We start from the raw sequence: 19,979 nt of genomic DNA on the forward strand, positions 1-19,979 counted from the left end.
TGGTTCATCAAACCCTTAAATAATGATACATTATAAAGAAAGAAGAAAAGCAAAGATGGGACGAATCACTGAAAATTAATTGTGTTTTATTGACCACTGTAAAAGTCATGCGATTTATTAAATATAAAAATAAAGGGCTCGAGCCCCACATTGGGCAAAAAGATTCCTGCATTGCAGGGGGTTGGCCTAGGTGACCCTCATGGTCCCTTTCAACTCTGCAATTCTATGATCCTGTAACAGTTAGAATCAATAATTTTAAAAGCTGAAAATTCAAGTGTTTTCAATGTTATGGTAAGAATGGATAGACACTTCTGTTTTTGTATATTTTTGATGCTTGTGATTTTCTTATATAAAGGAGTTTTTTTTTAAAAAAAGAGAGGGAGTACGTCAAAGCAAGTAAGCATGTTGAGGCTGAAATTATGATAATCAGGGGGGCTTGAAATAGTTCTTGGCTCTTGTGCTCCCCTCGCTTGGCAGACTTTTCACTTACATTCACCACCTCTTTGAGGTTTGGGGGTACCTTGGGAAATAGAATTCGACAATGCTGGTGGGCAACATGAGGCACTCTTGCCAATAACGCTTGTTTTCCTTTAAAATGGGGACTGGGAATGTGTGGCCCTCCATATCATGGCACTGGGGAATCCAACAGCATCTTGACAGCCTCCAAAAATACATGCATAGTTCTGTCCACTTTACTAGACTCTTGGACCATGGAGGCAGGTTTTTCTAATGCAGATGGGGAGGGTGTTAAAAGTGGGTGCGCAGTCCTGCAGTCACTCAGTTGGTAATCACTTCTGGTTTTCCCTCCTGGCTGCAGCAAGAGGATAGGGGTGTGTTTGAGGGGATTCAGGGCAGCTTTATACAAGCAGTTGCTTGTAGCAATACAGTAATCATCCCACTGGCTTCCAGGTGTCTTCTGCTCTGGCAAAACATATTCCTGAAGCCTGGTGTACGTCTTTCCTCACAATCTCTGTTTAAAAACACAGCCACAAGAAAAACTGTATTCTGTGACCTGTGTAACGAAGCCCATTTGATTATATTTCTTTCATACTGTTTTTATAGCCCCAGGAAGGGAGGCATTGAGCTCTTCTTCCTCATCTCTGGAAGTTCGGCTCAGTGACAACCACCCCCTCCCATTTCACCAGTTTCTGAACCATCCTCAGGCATTGTCTACAAACAATTTCAAGCATACCTATTTAGCAACTTGAAATAAATATGAGGGTCCGAGTCCTAAATTCTGCACAAAATAACTGATTCCGTGTTATTGCCACGGTGTAACAACATGCATTTAAATCACATCTTTGTGTCTGCCACAGTTTTGAAAATAACAAGCAGAATGCTTTAATTGCACTTAATCTGCATGCTGATGTACGTGTGACAATTTTAATGTGCAACACTGCAGCACTTTTTGCTAAAAGAGGCAGCCCAGTGCTGGCCTAGAGTATTTTGAATGAAATATACTTGTCATTAATAGTTTTAAAAAAACCAAACCCACCCACTTTCCCCCTCAAAGGCAGATAATTTAGAAAAGGTGCAAAAGGTGCAAATTTAGAAAAGGCACAGACTGGGTTTATTAACTTGCTGAAAAGAAGAAAATAACCTGTGCAGTAAGGAATATCTGACACCTTGTCTGCAGATGCATTTACCAATTTGTCTGTATTGAGGAGAATTGGGTGTTTCTCCTGGCTTGGCTTCAGTTAGTGCCTCTCTGTTGCGGTTTTCCACCTGCGAAAATGATGGTAGTAAAGTGGCGATCTTATGTCTTGAGGTCGGTAATAAACTGGACGAGGGCTAAACTGAGATTTTGCCTGCACAAGATGGAGGTGCTGCTAATGGGCTGATCCAAGAATTGGAATTTCATCTAAGGTTATATTCCTTCTTTTTGGACACCCAGATGGCACGAAGTTCTTTTCACCAGCTTTGGTTGTGTGCTAACTGCAACCTCTTTATTCAACTTCTTTGGCGATCACTCGTAGCTGAGTAAGATTGTCTTCCATAAACATGGTTTTAAAAATGAGTCCGTAAGTGACTGTGGAGGCCAATTCTGGATCCACACGTCCTTCCACAGTGGGGACATTGGTTTCCAGGTGGGAGTTGATCATGGTGTGGATTTGCCAAGCGTGCCTTCCTCATAGCACGTTTCTCCCTTGCGTCCTGAGTTTGAGTGTCTTCAAAGCCCATGACACCTTTGGCAAAGGCTGTTCTCCAACTGGAGCGCTTGCAGTCCAGTGTTTCCCAATTGTCAGTGTTTATACTACGTTTTTCTAGATTTGCCTTGAGACAGTCTTTAAACCTCTTTCATTGACTACCAGCAATATGCTTTCCATTTTTAAGCTCGGAAGAGAGTAGTTGCTTTGGAAGAAGATAATCAGGCATCCGCACAACATGACCAGGCCATTTGGAGCACAGCTTGCCGGTTTCAAGAGCGTAATGTTGTGTGTCCTGAGGCTTTAGTCAACATGCTGCTGGTAACCTATGAGACATGAACCTACCCTGTATAGGCAAGGAATGGGGAGCCTGTGGCCCTTCAGAGGTTGAAGTGCTCAGGGATGAAGGGAGTTGTAGACCAGCAAGTTCTAGATGGCCATAGTATCCCTGCCCTTGCTTATGGTATCTCAAAGGCTGCCTATTCCTGTACAAACTTGCCCATTCCTTGAGGTCATCTGAGGAGTTCTTCCTTCAGATGACCTAACCAGCCAAGATTGGCTGGTTGGCGGTTGAGACTTTGGGTTCTTCTGTCTAATGCTACCTTGACTCCAGAATTGTTTCCCTTGCAGCTCCGTATGCTTGGCACCTAACGGTTTGTGTTTTTGACTCTTGGCAAAAAAAATGTTTGTGTGTGCGTTTTACCCAGACCTTATTTCACTGTGAGCCACTATGGGGTGGAAAGGGCAAGGTGCAAATTTAACAAATATATTTAGCAGCAGTTTTGTTGTTGTTGTTTTATTCCTCTCCTTATATGTTCCTCTACCTCTCATTGTTGGGTTATAGCTTTGTTTCTATTTTTTTGTTATACCTTCGTAAGCCTACCTAGGGCATGGTTTTATTGATAAGCAGGGTACATATTTATAGGCAAGAGGTAGTAGAGGTAACACGAGCAGCCTTGTCTGTTGGAGAATAGTTGGGCTACTAAAGTGAATGAGCAACGCAGAATTGAGTAAAGGCAAGCAAGTAGCCACACCAAAGTATTCTGTGTTTTCTGTAGTTCCTCCAGCACCCAGGATGATTGTCTATTTGCTTAAGTTTATTGAGTTCTGAAAAACACAGCCAAGCTCCATTTGAATATATGTCAAGGCCAACTGCGTAATTGGATGTGGACAAAAGAAATTGGTGTGTGCGCGCGCGCGTTTGATTGTAAGGGTGGCTTGGGGATCTTCTCCTTCCTACTACTACAGCTTACTATAAAATATTTAAGGTTATCAAGTGCGCTGGATGTTTACGGAGCACTGGCATAAGATGCTTGCTTGTGGCTTTATACGTTTCTAGGCACTTTAGTTTTGTCTATTGTGAAGATGCCATGACTGCTTTGTGTGTGCTTTCTTTGTGCTGGGACAATATAAGATTTTTTCCCCTGGCTGTGTCAGTGCTGCAACATGTTCCTAAGTTTGCATCTTGATTGCTTTCTTTTGTTCTTGCTTCACCCTTTTCTTCTCCCCCTGCCTTCATCTCCCCAATGTTGAACTGTACATTGTAATCTCCTTGGGGCAGGAACCTGCAGGTGTGTTGCTTGCTTTTCTCTGTTCTGTACTATGCACATTGTCAGTGCTATATAAATGACCAGCTGAAATCAGAGCCTTTTCGTAGCATTCTGTGTAACCATGTGCGTTATCGTAGCGCTTGTAGCATTGGCCACAGCCAGCGTGTAATGAAAGGTCCAGACTTCCTCCTAGAAGCCACCCCCGCCCACTGAGCATTGTTTTAATACATCAGGATCATGCAGTGTTCATTTGTGGTTCAAAGTTCTTTGCACGCACACATGCACACACACACACACACACACACACACACGTGCATGCTTCTGCATGCTCAGGTGAACAGCAGGTGTTATGTGAGACGATATACATGGTGTCATAAGTTCTTTGCACTGTACTGGTCATGTGGCCGTATATGCTCTAGTCAATGCTTGCATGAACACTCATTCATAATGTGTAAATCAGCGCTATTTCTGCTACATTTGGTGTGCTGTAAATGGAGCTATTTCAGGGTTTATTTCAGAGCTATTGAAACTTGATGTCACTTTCCTTCTCCCAAGATCAGCCGAAAGTCTTTGGTCAGGTGGTGAGCATATGAAGGAACAAAAATGTGTTAGAATGCAAGTAGCCTAAAAACTTCAAAAGACTTAAAAATACATATGGTCAGTTTTACCTGTGATCTGTGCCGTTGCTGCTTTCAAATGGATGTTAATGTAGTTTATTTTGTCTCTCCTATTGTTTTATTTTTCTGTTTGACTATGTGCTAGTGTAATGCGATTTTACATTGTTGGGAACTGCCCTGAATGCTGCATGAGCAGCAACAGGGTAGGATAAACATTTTTATATTAAGGAACAAATGGAAACTAAAAAAATAAAATGATTGTCTTACACACACATGCATGCATGCATCCAACCTTCCTCCTTTTTTCCTTTGTCCAGCTGCAGCCTTGACACCCCAGAAAAGCTCGGTTTCTAGGCTAATAGAAGCAAATATGGACAAATGCTCCATTTCCCAAATAAATGCCATTTTAAAGGTTGTTTTTCTTAAAAAAAAAATGGGCTCTCATTCTGTGCTGCAGGTATAGCAGGCTTTGATTGTTAACCATGCAGTGGAGTTGCAGTTACTTACTCTCCTTCAGGGCGACTCACAAATCACGTAGAAAATAGTAGCGCCTTGTGATGTCTGAGGGGCCGAAGCAACTTCAGAGGTTCAGGGATTGTGGCCAGAGGCCATTGGAATGATAAATGGAAAGTAGTTTAGGCTACGAGAAATAATTGAATTTAATATGTAGGTGTGCTGTTGAGATGTGTTGAGAGCAACATTGGAATTTTTATTGTTTTTACACAGCTATGTATATTCTGAGATTCCACAAAGCAAAAGGCCAGAACTTGGTGCTTGACCGAGCACTGAGCACCCCATGGACCTACATAAAATCTTAAGTGGGGGGTGAGGGCAAAAGTAATAGCCAGAGGCGAGGCTTTGGGATCCTGCTTAGCTAGTTGTCCCTTCCCATGACTGGCAAAAGCAAAATAAATTGTTCAACACAGTAAACCTAGTTTGAAACTGGCATGTTTGTATAGGATCATTCAAGACAAAACGGCATTGATAATACCTTCTGAGAATTGCAGTTGTCCCAGGCAACTGGCTGTTGCATATGCTCTAACTTTGGCCTTGTGTTTAGCAGCAATGTCTTGCACCGCAAAGCAGATCTCTGTGATTCAAAGACTGCCAATACACCATACATTTAAAGCACTGTTACAGCACTTTGAACAGCTTTGGCTTCCCCCAAAGAATCCTGGGAACCGTCATTTAAGGGGACCTGAGAGTTAGGAGACCTCTGCTACAATTCTCAGAGTGCTTAAACAACCAATCCTTCTTCCCAGGGAACTCTGGGAATTGTAGCTCAGTGATGGGAATAGGGCTCTCTTCTCAGCACCCTTAAACTACAGTTCCCATAATTCTTTGGGGGAAGCTATGGCTGTTGACGTGGTATCAGTGGCGTAGCGTGGGTTGTCAGGACCCGGAGCAAGGCAAGTAATTTGTGCCCCCTAACCCGTGGATTTGCGCCCCCTAACCCGTGGATTTGCGCCCCCTAACCTGTGGATTTGCCCTAACCCCCAGATGTTGCGGCCGGTGCGGCCTGCACCCCCCACGCTACGTCACTGTGTGGTATAGTGGTCCTTTAAATGTATGCTGTGGGTGTGGCCTGTGATATTTATGAATGTAGCTTGACAGTGAAGATACCGCTGTGCCTGTGTGTTTTCTCAGCATGGAAAGTTCTCATTTCTCCTACACAGCAGACAAAGAGTTTTTCGTCTTGCGAAGCACGGTTTCCCATAGGAATGCATTGAAAATCAATCAAAGCGTTCCTATGGAAACCGCCTTCAGACCAGGTCCGGGGACAGTCTGTCCCCCGACCTCTTCTGAAGGCTGGGGGGGGGGACAAGGGCTTTTCTTCCCACCGCCAGCCTTCAGAAGGCTGTTCTGAAGGCTGGCGGTGGGAAGAAAAGCCCTTCTCCCCACCTCCCGCCCCGCAAGCTCCGGGGACAGGAGGGCTTTGCTGCCGACCGCCAGCATTTTAAAAGCCCCCGGGACAGCGGAAACTTCTCCGCTGTCCCGGGGCGATTTTAAAATGCTGGGGGTCGGCAGCGAAGGGTTTGCTGCCACCCGCCAGCATTTTAAGATCGCCCGGGACAGCGGAGAAGTCTCCGCTGTCCCGGGGGCTTTTAAAATGCTGGGGGTCGGCAGCGAAGGCTTTGCTGCCGCCCGCCAGCATTTTAAGATCGCCTGGGACAGCGGAGAAGTCTCCGCTGTCCCGGGAAGGCAGGCGGGGGGGGAGCAAAGACTTTCGCCCCCCGCCGGCCTTCAGAAGAGGTCCAGGACCTCTTCTGAAGGCCGGCGGTGGGCGAAAGTCTTTGCTCCCGACCGCCAGCATTTTAAAAGAGGTCCCCGGAGATTTCCCTATGGGCTTTCTTCTTGCGAAGCAAGCCCATAGGGAAATTCGTCTGGCAAAGCACCTCGAAAAACGGAAAACTCTTTCTTCTTGCGAGTTTTCCGTCTTGCGAGGCATTCGTCTTGCGAGGTACCACTGTAGTTGCTAGAGTGTTTCAAAGGTAAATGCATGTCTTTAAAGGTGCTTAATGGACTTGTGTCACAAGGGGGTGGTTTGCCCCCACGTGTTTATAGACGTGAATCTTCAAACATTACAGGAGTTCACCAGGAGGCACAAAGTGGACAAGTGACAAACTCACAGTCATGTGCCCAGCGCATGAACTGGCTCTTTCCTAAGACTTCCTTCTCGCAGCACTCCAGCTGTTGGTGGGTTTCCGTTTAGCAACACTGTTGATTTGGCTGTCAGTGTATTGCTTATTGCAAACCATTTTGCTTTATCCTGGGGGTGGGCACCCTGTTTAACTTGACGCCTTCACCCCTAAACAGACGATGACCCAGGCTGCTTACTTTGCCAATGGATGTGTTCAATGATGCCATTTGGGGTCAGCTCACACCACTGCATTGACTTTGCCTTTAATAAAAGAGATCTGTGACAGCTTAACTGTTTTAATTATATTAACTTTGCACAGCTTGCTGCAGGCACAAATGGTGCCGTTTTCCCACACACATAGCAGCTGATAGCGTGATTCCGACTTGCAGCGAATCAGTTGGAATTAATGCTCCTGTTGTGGCACATGTGAATTCCTTCTCTGTTTTAAAAACATACTTGCACAACCACCCCACACTGAACTGTGGTCGTATGAAACATACAGTGGAGCTTCCAGTGCAAGGCTAATGATAGAAGGACAGGATGAGATCTTTGTGGTAGCCGAGGTAGTATAGTATTCTATAAATCAGCATACGAAGCTCAGAAATGTCTATTTCCCTCCTTATTAGGCTGCATTGTTGAGTGTTAAGGTTGAATTGCTGGGGATTGCAAAAGAGTGTTTGCCCCACGTGGCGAGCTGGGCTTGTTTTATGCCAGGAAGGTCAAGGTTACCTTCTGTGCTTCCGCTTGCCAATCCTTAGTTTGCAAAGCTTCTGTTAGGATTTTGTTGTTGCTGCGTTTGTTTGTTTTTAATTTGACAGGCAGGAAGGTTGAGTCATGTATAAGGGAGCATTATGCAATAGTTTCAATAGTTTCCTCCCTGCTGAACCCTGTTTATAATTATATAGGTCCTGCTTTCTGCCTGTTCTGGGCTTGCTCCTGCCAGGCTGTGCTGCTTGATGGTGGGGTAACTCATCTGCAGCTAGGATAGGTAACACCGTCCCTCTCCTGCATCCAATAGCAAATGCAACAAGAGGGAGAACGGATTTTCTGGGCTGTATGTTTGGGTGTTACTGTTCCGTTGAGTTACCTTCATTTACAAAGAGGTGTCTAGGCTGTGTGGTCCAGTAGTATTTCTATACAGTGGTACCTCGGGTTACATACGCTTCAGGTTACATACGTTTCAGGTTACAGACTCTGCTAACCCAGAAACAGTACCTCGGGTTAAGAACTTTGCTTCAGGATGAGAACAGAAATCGTGCTCTGGTGGCGTGGCGGCAGCAGGAGGCCCCATTAGCTAAAGTGGTGCTTCAGGTTAAGAACAGTTTCAGGTTAAGTACGGACCTCCGGAACAAATTAAGTACTTAACCAGAGGTACCACCGTACCTTATTCTTTAAGGAGTAATGGCCTGTTGCTCTTTTAAAACTGGGGCATTGGTAAAGGAACCCTTCCCTGCTGCTGTTTCTCCTCCTCCCCACTCCTTTCTTTGGGCTGCTGCACACTTTTTCCCAGGCAGCTGTTTCATAACACACACCCATTTTTCTGTTAGTCATGTTCTCCTCTTCCTTTCTGAAGTTCGGCAGGCTTTTTTTCCTTTCTTTCTTTTTTGTACACACCGAACACAGTGATCTAATTCTTCCTTCTGTGGGCTGGCCATCACCATTTTAAGTTTCCCCCCACCTTCAGCTGCAAAATGGGTGTTGACAGCAGGCATTTGGGGTGACGACTGGGGGGGGGGAGAGAGACCTGACGGGGGGGGAGGTTGTGTGTGTTTTAAGATGCTAAAATTAGAACGATTACACAAAATTGTGAGGACTTACCAGGAAGTGAGGAGAAGCTGGTGATGGAGATGCTTTTCTGCTGTACTCTTTTGTGTTGGACCTCTAGCGGTTTCTAGGATGTCGCAAGCTGCTAGCTAAATTAGTCTGTAGATGAGAAGGAAAAAGCAGCCTGGCTCTTGCTGATAGGGATACATCTACATTGCAAAGTCGAACCTGTTCCTTGGGTTTTTTTTCACCCTGGTTACAAAATCCACCCTTTTAACATCGAGTTACTATAATGGAGGTTATATTCTGCCCTAGCTCCACCCACGTCAACTTCCTCAAGTTTGCTTGCCACAGGCAATTTGCCATTTATAAAGTAGACATAGTAGAACTGAGACTGAGGTGTAAAAAGACCTTTGCGCTTGGGCCTGTCCACATTTTTCATAGCCCACGTAGCTTTGATTTGTTGCATGGATGGAACAATCTCTTCGCTGCTGCACATCATTCAGAAAAGTAAAGGAAGTTACAATCTCTGGCCACTTGCTTCATCTGAAGATGCCTATGTGTTCTTTAGATTTCATTTCTCTACAGAACTTGAATTTTTCAGGTCTCACAGTGTCCTGAGTTGTTTCTATGGGCAGCAGGCCTCTCCTGGCTTTTGAGTCTTTGGATTGAATCCAGTAAAAAAAATTGTGTGTGTGGAACAACTTGCTCAAGCACAGTGGAACTGCTGCTCCTTGGGTACATCACCCCAAATCTGCTCCGGGGGAATCCCCTGAGCTGATTTGGCGGGGTGTTCACAAACGTTTCATTATGGCCTTCGCATAAATTGTTCCCCACGCACACTGATTTAGCTGGATGGAGCGCTTATGCATATACTCATCTTTGAACTATATTGGCTGGTTCTCCTAGAGACCAGGAACTATCTTTGTTTGTGAATGGCTGTTCTGTGTGTTTGCTCTGGATTGCAAATTAACCCTGAACTTTCCATTTGTGTGCCTTTAAAAAAAACCTATATAAAAATTGTCCATCATTTACTATCAGCAAAGCATATTACTTGACATGACTGTGTATTTTATTGTTCCAACCCAAAACACAGGGAAGGGCTTTAGCTTCAACACAGAGCATGTGGTTTGCATGTAAAAGATCTCAAGTCCAATCCCTATCATCTCAAGATGGGTTGGAAGACTCTTGTCTGCAATCCTAGAGAGCCACTGTCAGCATTGTAGACTTAGTGCTCTAGATGTTTCTGGTCTACAACTCCCATAATCCCTGACCAAGCAGCTTGGGAGTTGTAGTTCAGCAATATCTAGGACAGTGTTTCTCAAGCTTGGGTCTCCAGCTGTTGTTGGACTACAGCTCCCATCATCCCTAGTGAGCAAGACCAGTGGTCAGTGATAATAGGAGCTGTAGTCCAACAGCAGCTGGGGTCTCAAGTTTGAGAAACACTGGTCTAGGAACTGAGCCACATGGACCAATAGATTGACAGTGCCAGGCAGCTCCCTATTATTCCTAATCTTAAAAACTACTTATACATTAAGTTAAAGAAAAAAACCACGTGTGTGTGTGTGTGTGTGTGTGTGTGTGTGTGTGTGTACATATGTAGTCCCCCCGCCCTTGTTATATTATAAGAGGTGTTGTCAATTTTAAGTTACTTTTCACACCTATTTTTCTCCTCTTGAAAGATCCATTGGATTTTAGGTTGGTATTGTATTTCACCAAGTTGTGTTATGTGACCCTAGCATGGATGTCCCTGCAGGTGTGTGTATGTGGGATTGGAGGTCTCTTGTAACCCGAGCAAGAAGCCCCCTCCTTGCTAGTTTTGTAACTTCTCTGTTTGTTGTGGTAACGCTGCTGATCACTGTGAGGCTGCTAACATGGGGCCCTGCCTTTTAGAGAGGGCAGCCATGTTCACGGTGTCTAAATAGACTAAAACTGATGTGGGGTTTCTTTCTTTCTCTCACTCTTCCCCCACCCCTTTGGTCTATTCTGGGATTGTTTAATCTGGCACGCGCTACTTGGAGGGAAATGTTCATTTCTCCTCAGGACAATGGTGTTCACTGGCAATGTTTTTGCCATATATGTTGTGGACTATAGTTCTTTTGATTCGGCTTGTTTGTGACACAGGAAACTTGCCCTCTAGTAAACATGACCCCCAGAACACACCTTCCAATAAAGTAAGGCTCTGGTAGTTTCTGTGTGTGTGTTTTTACAGTGACTTATTGGACTCACATGACGCCTATTCTGTTGGCGTTGGAGAAACAAAGCAAAGCACTATGCCACAACGATGCTTCGTGCCAAAAATGTTCTTGATCTCCTCAGAATTAATGCAGAGATAGGTTTTGTTTAAAAAATAAAAAATAATTAAAGATGAACAAGTGAGGAGACTGCAGGATTAAAGGGGCTAGGGAACCTCCACTCCCAGGCGAGGGCCATATTCTGAGGGCCACATTCCCTCAGAAGTAGTTTGCTCAGGGCCAGAGGCCAAAAGTGGGTGGGGTCTAGCTAGTATTTTGCACTGGCTTCAGAGCTGGACCAAATTTTTCCTTCAGGCTTGATTTTGACATTGCATTGTTAGACCATTTTGACTCCAATCGGGTGGGTTTTCTCCCCTCAGAATCCAGAATATTTTTAAGGATTGAAATGGCGGAAAGAAACAGGCCTCAAAAGGATGAAGTAGGTGTGGGGAGCAGGTAGGGGCAAGGAAGGCCCCTTGGCTGCAGCAAGCCCCTGCTGTTTGAACCTTTAGCACATGACGCTTGCAGATGTTTTCCTTCTACGTATGGGGATGAGAGGCTTGCTTTTTAAAAACATGCACAATATCACAAAATAACCCTATAGGCCAGTGTTTATACGGTGTGAGGCATCTTCATAACATTGCCTAAGGTGGGCATGAATGATAACTGTAGACGCCAACTGCATCTTGGCTTTATATATTTGACCTCATTGAGGTGGGATTACTGGCTAACTTTTTTATGCATTAAGCTACATAAACTCAGTTTCGCTGCCCTGGATTATATTATACTTACTATAAACATTGCCTTAAAAAATTGCAGCATATGTAACTTTGGCCTGGACTTCCCATCACTCCATCTGGCCAGACGAGAGCATAGGTGGCAAATATCCAAACCTTTCAGATAGCTCCCCTTTTCTGGGCTCAGAGCCCAGCACCCCAAGCCCCACAGATAAGGGTAACATCAAAGCAAGCCAATTCGCGTATATCAAAGCTCATTGTTACAACAACTACCAATTAGTTGTGGGGTTAGTCTTGACTACCAAGATGGCATTAGCAAAGCTCCCGGAACAAGTTCACCTTTGGTTCAGCACAGGTGGGAGAGAGGGAAAACCAGAGTTGAAAATGGGTGGCAGGCTAGAATCGTAAATAGGAGCTGCTCCGCACTTCAAAACTTTGTGGCAGGTTTCACTTAGCAACTTTTGAATAATGATCCGTTTTTCTCATTTGAGAGTAATTCTAGAGTAAGGCCATCAAAAGAAAAAGCTGTGCTTGATATTACGTAGGCTGCAAAATAGAAGAAACTAGTTGTGTTCATCTGTTTATGGCATATTTCTAGTGTGGTTCTAATCTTCCAGTCCAGGAGTTGGATGAAGACTGGTAACTGTGTACTTTTCTTATGGTGCATTTTTTTTGTGTCGTGTATGTGTGAACCTGTACACCATTCGAAGTACAGTGGTACCACGGGATCCGTTCCGGAGTCCCGTTCACATCCTGAAGTGAACGCAACCTGCGTCTGCGTGGGTCGCGTTTCGCTCCTTCTGCGCATGCGTGTGAAGTCATTTTGACCATTTGCGCATGCACGCGAGGCAAAACCTGGAAGTAAAGCGCTCCATTACTTCCGGGTCGCCATGGAGCGCAACCCGAAATAGTTAACTTGAAGCACATTTATCCCGAGGTGTGACTGTACTTGTTGAGAAAGTGGTTTATAAATTTTCTAAGAAGCAAAATATATCAGGGTAACAAGAGAGCTGGTGTGGCACAGTGGCTAGGCTGTTGGACTGTGACTGGGGACATGCAGGTTCAAATCCTCACTTGGCCATTAAGCTCACTGGTGACCTTTTCATATCTCTGTCTAACCTACCTCACAGGGTTGTTGTGAAAATAAAGGGTGGGGTGGAACAACGTATGCTGCCCATTGAGCTCTTTGGAGGAAAGGGGGAGGTACACCTGTAGTAAAGAAATACTATTGTTTCTGATGTTTTAAATACAGTGGTACCTCGGGTTACATACGCTTCAGGTTACAGACTCCGCTAACCCAGAAATAGTGCTTCAGGATGAGAACAGAAATCGTGCTCTGGCGGCGCGGCAGCAGCAGGAGGCCCCATTAGCTAAAGGGTGCTTCAGGTTAAAAACAGTTTCAGGTTAAGTACGGACCTCCGGAACGAATTAAGTACTTAACCTGAGGTACCACTGTATACGAGATGCAAGTGAGCACCATAAATCAGTGGGTTTTATTTCCAACAACTTGTTGTGCCTAAGTTGCCTCTGGGAAGGGTTGCTTGACTTGAGTTTCCTACAGAGAGATCACTTCCTTGAAGGTAAAACAGTAAGCAGGCTGTTGTGTGTCTTCTCTGGTCACATTTCCATACAGTGGGAATCTTAATCCTCATCACTTGGATGCGAGGTGAAATAAGCACATGTCTGATGACGTTCATGGGTTTTTCCCTACATGCAAGCAGTTGTGTAAAAAATTAAATTTGAATAAATTATGTAGGTTGAGACACTCTTACTTGGCAGCCAAATCCCATTGTTTCAACTAGTTCCACACAATGCATTTGGCATCAGGGTGTTAGGGCTGGCTGACATCTTGATGGGTTGAGAAATGCTGTCAGCCCGGCTTATTTACATACATGATTTGGGCACCTCACTGTGCAGATGGGTGATGCAAGGCATACGTTAATATAGGCAATCTTCCAGGCTCCTTTTTATGAGGGGGAGGTTTGGGAGATCAACCCTACGCTGTGGCACACAAGGGAGAGGAACATGAACATACCTGCAGCCTATGCCCCACTGGAGATACATGGTTACTAGATGTCTAGCAAACCTTTTAAACTTCTCTTATTTTAAGAGTAAAGTTACTGTAGTGCGCTAGCTAAATTGCTGCTGTTCTCACTCAACCCTTCAGATGCACCTTCACACAGTTGACTGCACAAAAGGAAACTTGTTTTTATTAACCTGGTGTCTGAGCTAGCCACGGTACCTTTTTTTTTTTAAGCCTAGACAAATTGATTAGCTTTTGGTGTTTCATCTTCATTCTTCTTTCCTTTTTTAAAAAGAGCACCTTGAGATAGATACAAAATAGAGTCTTAGAACTGGGGAAATGGAAGGCAGGAGAGTCTGCGTACACATAATTAAAAAAGAGCTCAGTCATCAAAACAAACATGCCAGTAGGTTGAGCGGAAGGGTGGCGTGTTCGAATTCCACCAAAAGGGAAAGTTGTATGCAAACGTGGAGAGTACTTCAGGGCTTTACATTACATGTAGGTGTGTAGGATGGATGGAGTGCTTGGTGCTTGAGGTAGCTGCACCTCTTTTCAGACGACTTTGAATGTAGCTTTTAGAGGGACATGACAAAAAGGAATATACTTATTTGCAAGGCGGGGCCCAGACTGTGCTAGAATGAACAAATTTTTCTCCAAGCAATTTGAAACTACCCAATTAGGATTACCTGAAGAACGAGGAACCCCCCCCCCAAAAAAGCCCTCTCTTAAAGCTGTCCAGGATCAAATACCTAATATCTGAGTTGGGGGCATTTTGGATGAAACTTTCTGATGCATGGGAAGCAGGGACGGGAAATATTCATCACTTGCTCTTATTTGGACAGTTCCATAACATGGGGATGTTGTCTAGTCTACCTGTTACTGTGCTCAACTCTTTCATTTGCATATACAAATTTTGCAGAGTGTGTGTATTTATTGTAGGGTAATTAGCTGGGGAATGGTCAGGTATTAATGCAAATTAGATCTAATTTACCTATATATAACATTTGGAAAGACAGGAAGATCCCTACTCTTTATATTGAGGTGACGAAATTGCAATTCTAGTCCCCCCCATTTTTTTTCTGCCCACCCCTCAAAGTCCCTATTGATTTTGGCTCTGGCAAAATTAAAAGAATGTAGAGACAGTGCTGGGACGCAGAGCCCAGCTCCCCAGTTGGAATGCAGATCACCCCTTCCCCAGTCATCTGATGAAGCCTTTGACATGCAGAGAGATGATGATAACCCCTTTCCCTCAGGTGATCTGCATAGATCAGCTTGGGAGGGAAGGCTGCGCATGATCCTCTGTTTTATGGGCATGTGTGGCACATGTGGGGAAGATGCTCAGTGGCAGACCATCTGCTTTGCTTGTGAAAGGTTTGGCTCCTGGCACCTCCAGGTGGTCTGTGAGAAACTGCAAATCGCTGCCTGTCAGTACAGACAGCACTGAGATAGATGGCCTGACTCTGTATAAGCACCTTTCTGTGTCCCCATGTGAACTGGTCATGCTCACCACTGTCATGCAGCTCCCAGAAGGTTGGCCAAGGGTGAACACGACCCTCTGGCCAGAAAAAGCTGAGCCACCCCTGCTTTATATGCCGAGCCATGTGTGATGAAAAGGTCAGTTAAAGTGTAACTAGTTTCTTTTGTGTGTGCGTTTTTGTTTTCTTGGGTGCCTTTCTGTGGATGGGCTTCCCAAACGCAGTCCCTTGCCCCCATTTAAGTGGAGTGCCAGGCCAGGCCAGCATGGATTGTTGGAGCACTCCAGCACGTCATGAGTAGAATTTGACTGCAGGGTGGACCCATAGGAAAGTTGAATGGCTTCAGAAGATTGAAGCTGGCACAGCTGCTCACTTAAACTGGAACTTGCGTACCTGGCCGTGTTTGATCTGATAAAAGAGGTCATCTTGCAGATGAAGGAACCGCTTTAGAGAGCAGACGATTTACATGGTGACGGAGCCAGACAAAAGGTATAGACAGACAACGTGCTTGGGGCAATTAATAAGCATTGTTTCATCATAGATGGCACGTTCTGCAAATTGGCCTCTATTGGTGCAGCTAATTTCTGACGGGTTCTCAACTCTCAAGCTGTCATGCTTCCTTCTCAGGCTTTAGGAGGGAGAAGATGTTTAATAAGGAAGTGTGCTTATTGTGAGGGGGTGGTTTGTGAGATGCTGCTGAGATAAAGGGCCAGCCCTGAGTCTAAGAGTTCCCCAGAAGATTGAGGTTGGTGCTTGATTAATGATGCATGTCAAACATCACATGTCAAGACTCCGAAAGAGGCAGCCCTGCACAGTGGAAAATGCAGTTGTTGGGGATGAGGCAACATTGCTCATTGGCAATGGGGCCTCCCATGAACCAAAAAGGTCCCCCGTTCTGAAATGTGCTGGAATTATGCAAAACACACTCAATTCTGTTTGTTCACCTGCTTCATTTTGATGGCATAACACAGAAAGCTTTTTGTACATTTTGGGATTGCGCAATCCATCTCTGTCTTTGTGTAAGCAAAATGAAACATAACTTTGCAAACTACATGACAAACAGGCATCAGTTACACACCCTGCCTTTCTTTGGTCAGTGTGTACCAGTGTTTGGAAGCTTTTAGATTTTGCATCCATTTTTCTGAATTGTAGGACCAGCTATTTTCCTGGCGTGTAGATCATGCATCCTGGATCATACATGGTCTGGGTCTTTAAACCCTCCTGCTTCTGTTTTATATTGTCACCAAAGACCAAAAAGGGGTTATGTGTGTTTTCCAACTATTATCCCACAGATTGGTGCCAGCCCAAAGTCTGCTTCCTGCAGGTTTGTGTAAAGGGAAATCACTTAGTTTCCTACTATTATTGTGTGGGAAGGTTTTAATACCTTGATCAGCAACTAGATATTGTTGTGGAAGATTCTGGAGCGAACATTTTTAGGCCACACATACACACAGATCTCTCTGCCCCCCATCTTTGGAGGGGAGGGCAGAAAAAGTTGCTTGGGGGCTGGATAAACTTGGAGGATGGTGTAGACCAGTGTTCTTCAACTTTTGGTCCCCCAGTTGTTGGAGCTACAACTCCCATCACCCCAAGCCAGCTATCCAGTGGTGAGGGAAGATGGGTAGTTGAACAACATCTGAAGAGCACTGGTGTAGACCTTAGTTGTTCTCCTTCTGTGAAGCAGCTTGTAAACCAGTGTTTCATCCTCTCTCTCCCCCCCAATCACTTTACCCCTTTCTCTTTCCTCCCCCTGCCTAAAGCAGGGCATCCTCTGGAGTCAGATTTGGCCAGAATCTTGACAACAGTTCCTGCCATTGGTTTCCTTCAGCAACATTTTGTAACTACTGTCAGCAAAAGGTTGTCCACTTCTGGGTAGGAGGAGCTCACCAAGCAGCAATCTGCCCCATCCTCCTTCAATAATTTATTGTGTGGGAAGGTGGGAATTTATTGAAGGAGAAGCTTGCCGGCAGGTATGGGTGTAGGGGCAATGTAGCATTGAGTGGGACCCAGGCCAGTCTACAGGTTGAATAGTCAAGGTCATCGAATCTGTTTAACCAGCTGTAAACCCTTTCTTAAAAATCAGTTGGTTTTATTTATACATTTTGTTGTATTCTATTTCATTCTTCAAAATAATTTACACCAAGCTCCTATTGATCCGCTGCACATCCAGTTGATTAATCCATGTGGAAAATGGAGTTCCCCTTCCTCTCAGACCTTCCACTTGGTGCATTCAGTCAGGCTGGTGGAAATGCCGATCCAGCCATTGGTTTTAGCTGTGAATATGGGACCTTGCTCTGCCAATATTTAGCAGAGCGGGGTAGTTAATTTTTAAGGAGAGAGCTTAAGCACATGCTTTTGGAAATGACCTAAACTCTTTTATCTATTTCCCCAGACTCTACATTGTGCTGCTTAGTTGGGGGAAGGAGAGGAAGCCAGGTGCTCTTGTTGGGGCTATTTCCTTGTGTTGCATGTGGAAGCTGGATATTATTCTATTATTATTATTATTTTTAAAGTAGACTTGGGAAGTCATTAGGTGAATCCTTGCACGGACCAGGCGAAGGGAGCCGCAATTATAACCCTGTTTCTCTCTTTCTCTGCCCTCCAGATGTGCACACCCAGCAATACTCCAGCCACGCCTCCCAACTTCCCAGACGCCCTTGCCATGTTTTCCAAGCTGCGGACTTCAGAGAACCTTCAGAGCAGCAACAGCCCTATCACATCCATGGCTTGCTCTCCTCCGGGTAGCTTCAGCCCCTACTGGGCTTCTTCGCCTCCAAACCACCAACCTGCCTGGATCCCTCCTTCGTCACCCACCAGTCACAACCTCCACCACCACCTCCACCACCAGCAGCCCATGTGGCCTCCTGTGTCTCAGCAAGGGCCCCCCCAGCAGAAAGCCATGGCAGCAATGGATGGCCAGAGATAAGACTTAATGTTTTTGGAATGGGGGGGGGGAGAAGTTGATAGGGTGGCGGGGGCAGTAAAGAGGGTGTGGCAAATCCAAGGGGGCACAGGGAAATGGGGTGGGGGTATTTTTTTCCCCCCTGAAGATCGCACTGGAATATTTTATAGTGTTTTTTTTTTTTAAAGAAAAGAAACTGATGAGATGTCGTCATCAGCCCAAACCCCATGTTCCTTTCCCCCGCACCCACCTTCCTTCTCTTCCCTTATCCACTCTTCAGGAGAGTTAATAACTGATCTTTTTCTCTTTTTTAAAAGAAAAAAAAATTATATAACTATAATATATAAATATATAAATATATCTAATGTATATACATCACGAATGAAAGCAACGGAATTGCAAAGATCCAGGTAGCATTCTGCGAAAGCTGCCTGGAAAAAAGAAGGGTGGCTGTGTTGGATCCGGGGAGGTCGGGGGGGTTCGAGGTGTCTCCCTGTGTGCGCGCGCGTATGTATGTGATTGGGGGTGGCCGGGAGAGCTCCAAAAGTTGCCTCTCCTTTCCATCCTTTCCCAATTTTGTTGCCCTCCTCTTGATTTTCCTTTGGCTCCTGGTTGTCAGGAGTTGCCTGTAGCAGCTGAGACGGTTGAGGGGCCTTGAGGGGAGAAACCCTCCTTGCTTGAAGGGAAAGCACAGGCCTCAGATTCTGTGGCTGTCTGTGTCCCTGTGCGGTTCAGAGACCTCCTAGGCTGGGTGGTGCTAAAGGAATTGAGCTTCTACTACCCCCTGCCCCATGTAGTGACTGAGCGTGAGGGGTTGGGGAAGTAATTTTCCACTGTGGGCTCCGCTCCACAGGGCTCTCCTGTAGGCCACAGAAGGAGCCTGAAAAGAAAAGGAAAAAAATGGAATAGTGCAAAATGTCACGTTATCGGGGCTGTAAATCTGTGAGACCATGTTGAGTCCTACTCAAGATTTTGTACATTCAAGGAGGCAAATCTTGTCCTGTTTTGACAGGTGCCGAGACATGTGCAGTCTGGCAAAATCAGCCAGCTCTTCTAGCCTATACATGGGCTGGCAAATTTATGGGCGAGAGTGGGGTTTCGTGGGCTTGCGTCCGTGCTGTCATTTTGGTTTAAACCCTTTCTCCATTGCCCCAACTTTGGCCTATTGAAACCCTTTTTCTCCAACAGCTGCAGCAGGTGTGCTCCAAGTAGCGGAAACTAGAAATGGGTTGGGGGTTTTGTTTTTTGGTACCTTACCACAGACTCTTTATTGCTCTCCCACCCCCACCTGTCCCCTTCTTGTTTTGGGGGGGAATGGTTTCCCCCTTCAGCTCTCAAGCTGTTTCCCTTTTTAAAAGGACAAAGTTTAAGCATTTGGGAGGATAAGCTGGAAGGGAAGTTGCTGAAGTTTTCAAAGGTATAAAAACAGAAACGTCAACCTCCCCAGAAGATGGATTATTCGAAGGAGGACTCAAGAGAGGGCTCCCTGACATCCGGCGGCAAGGGCGATGCTGAGGCTCTTTTTGTTTTTTTGTTTTTTAGGTTTTAAAATCAGAATCTTGCTTAAACAGGTTGAAGGTTTTATATTAATTTAAAAATAAAAAAAAATCACTTTTTTAACCAGAGTGGCACTTGTCTCTTTGTCCCCCACCCTGTTGCCTTACACTTCTTCTTCTTTAATTCAAAGAAATCTGCTGGGTATGAATGATAGACGTTAGAACTGAACGGAAACCAAAAACCAATGCTTCCTCTTTACATATACAACATTGCAAGGGCACACAGCTTGCTCTCCTCTTCCTCCCCCTCCCCTCCTTTATCTAGAAACCTACTCCGCTCTTCCCTGCTGTCCCTGTTGCACGTCACTCATTGGCTTATGTGAAAAGCAAAAC

At 45.1% G+C, this 19,979-nt stretch overlaps 1 protein-coding gene across 1 annotated transcript in view; it reads left to right on the forward strand.

Annotated features, from left to right (window-relative positions):
- The window catches only part of UBALD2 (UBA like domain containing 2), a 31,165-nt gene extending 12,773 nt beyond the window's left edge, over positions 1-18,392 (forward strand). The window contains exon 3 of the mRNA XM_053375993.1: positions 17,794-18,392. Within this exon, the coding sequence (XP_053231968.1) occupies positions 17,794-18,114 (321 nt within the window). The 3' untranslated portion in view covers positions 18,115-18,392. The remainder of the gene's footprint in view (positions 1-17,793) is intronic.
- The last annotated feature ends 1,587 nt before the right edge of the window (positions 18,393-19,979 follow it).

This window comes from Podarcis raffonei, chromosome 2 (genome assembly GCF_027172205.1).
Source record: "Podarcis raffonei isolate rPodRaf1 chromosome 2, rPodRaf1.pri, whole genome shotgun sequence".
NCBI classification, from domain to species: Eukaryota; Metazoa; Chordata; class Lepidosauria; order Squamata; family Lacertidae; genus Podarcis; species Podarcis raffonei.